The 2654-nt window shown below is 31.1% G+C and overlaps 1 protein-coding gene across 1 annotated transcript; it reads right to left on the bottom strand.

Annotated features, from left to right (window-relative positions):
• Positions 1–1180: 1180 nt before the first annotated feature.
• On the bottom strand, positions 1181–2425 carry LOC124421219 (the record flags this gene model as incomplete). Its single annotated transcript, XM_046956078.1, has 1 exon — positions 1181–2425. A coding segment is annotated over one exon (964 nt), but the record flags the coding sequence as incomplete, so codon positions are not given.
• Between the last annotated feature and the right edge of the window lie 229 nt (positions 2426–2654).

The raw sequence follows: 2654 nt of genomic DNA, 5'->3' as shown, positions 1-2654 counted from the left end.
AGACTAGAGTATAGACTAGACTATTAACTAGACTGTAGACTAAACTATAGAGTAAACTATGGAACAGGCTATGGCCTGGCTATGAACAAAACTGAAGACTAGTCTAATGACTAGATTGTATTCTAAACAAAATACTAGACTATGGACTATACTGTAGACTAAACTATATACTAGACTGCAGATTAGACTATAGACTACACTATAGGCTAGACTATAGACTAGACTATGGACTATACTGTAGACTAAACTATAGACTTGACCACAAACTAGACTATATACAAGACTAAAGACTGGCTAGGCTATAGACCATAATATATACCACACTATACTATAAACAATACTATAGACTAGACTATAGACTAGATTATAAGCTAGACTACAGACTGGGCTATGAACTTGACTATAGACTATAATATAGAATAAACTAAACTATAGACTAGACTATGAACCGAACTATAGACTAGACTATGAACTAAACTATAGACTAGACTACAGACTAGAATAGGCTATAGACTATACTATATTATAGACTAGACTAAAAACTAGACTATAGACTAGACAAAAGACTAAACTATGGAGTAGGCTTTAGACTAGAATATGATCTAAACTATAGACTAGATATTGACTACTAAATAAAGTATTATAAACTATAGAATATACTATAGACTAGACTTTAGACTAGAATTGACTATAGACTAAACTATACTTTACACTGGATTATGGACTACGCTAGAATAGAGACTAGAGTGTAGTTTAGACTAAATTATAGACGATAATAAAAACAAGGAAAAAACTGGTGCATGAATTAGAATACAGACTAAACTCTATAGAATAAAATATTGACTAGAATATAGACTCTTATGAAGAGTACAGACTAAAATATAGGTTAGGCTATACTATAAATTAGAATATTCAAGACTATATATTAGATTATAGGCTAGACTAAAAACTACACTTAAGAAAACGGAGATAAATTATTAGTCAATCTTAAATATAAAATAATTTATAACACATTCAGACCTAAATCGGTTGAAGTACAATTACACTGGTCTCATTAGGTAAGTTTCTTAGCTCAAATACTTAATATTCGACGCCGTGTAAATTACATTATTTTTTGTTATAAATTTACTCAATAATATGTTGTATAAAAAATTTCTAAATAAAAACTACATTTACATAATTATGTATGCTCAAAAAATATATAATATATTTTGTTTAATATTATAAATATGTTAATTTTTTTGTTAGTTAGTTTTATTTATATGCAAATTATATTTGCATATTTCTCACGTTTCAGCAAACGTTAATTTTTGTTTAAATATAAAATGAAAAAAGTTGTTAAGGAAAAAAGATAAAAGTTAAATTTTAAAAGAATAAACTTTTCATATATAATGCGGCTTATAAGACTTTTAGAAATCGCCTAAATTATTCACTGTATTCCTGCGCTGTTTGTCTTTAAGTTTACATAAACTTTAGCCAAACAAAAGGCAAACGCATAAAACTTGAATGTTGTACAGTATCAGCCAAAAAGTGCCAGAGTAAACCTACCACAGTAGAATTATCATAAGATTTAAAATGTTTCCTTTCCGGTTTGAAACCAGTGCAGATCTCTTTAGTCTTATAGTCCGGGCGGGTTGGCATTAGCAGAGCTTGACGATATAGTTCATTACTGTAATTGTTTTTATCTTCTAAGGACATTTTACCATAATCACTATACTCCTCTTTGTGAGCAAACCATTGCGCCTGTTGCTGATATTGTTGACCATGTTTAGCACACTTTTGATTGACATTAATTTTAGCCATTAGCATTTGTTGCGGCAATGTAAGACGGAATTCTGTATTAATTTCATTATTCTTTTGTTGAACGCTATCACGTAAAGCTTCTTCACGATATTGTCTTTCCAATTTGAGCAATTCATCTTCGACATTTAATGCCATATTTTGTGTATGATTGTGCTGTTGCATTATATCCACGTGTGATGTAGTTTCCAGGGGAGTAGAAGCATTTAGCTTAACACCAGCATCGATTACATCGGTTTCACTAAGTATATCCGTGTTATTCGTTGTTATTTGCGAGGAACGTTGACGATGCAACGATGTGCCAGGAATTTGTGCTGCCAAAAATAATGCACCTGCTATGGTTATAACACTGGCAGCATAACTGACTGCTATCACGGTTATGTTATTGAGTAAAAACTTTGCCAATGTGAATGAGGGCAACATTTGTATGAGTTCACTGTAAGTTAACCATCCACGACGTAGACCCTGTCTTCGTGCCAAAGTTTTCTCAATACAGGTAAGTTTTTCGAAAAATTGTTCGTTCGATATGTAGATGTTCCAGTCCTGTTGGTGGAAATTTTTAAGATTAATTACTGAAGTGGAAACTAGACGATATACTAGGTTAAATGCTGGATTAAGAACAAGACTAAAGACTGATTAATAGTCTTGAGTATCTAGACTAAAGACTAGACCGTTGACTAGATAACAGACTAATTGTTTTTACAGACTAGACTAGAGTGTAGACTATTGATTAGATACATTTTATTCTAGATAGATAGATAGATGGATAGATAGATAGATAGATAGATAGATAGATAGATAGATAGATAGATAGATAGATAGATAGATAGATAGATAGATAGATAGATAGATAG

The sequence above is a fragment of the Lucilia cuprina genome, unplaced genomic scaffold (genome assembly GCF_022045245.1).
Source record: "Lucilia cuprina isolate Lc7/37 unplaced genomic scaffold, ASM2204524v1 Scaffold_6403, whole genome shotgun sequence".
Taxonomy (NCBI): Eukaryota; Metazoa; Arthropoda; class Insecta; order Diptera; family Calliphoridae; genus Lucilia; species Lucilia cuprina.
This window is presented reverse-complemented; position numbering and strand designations above follow the sequence as displayed.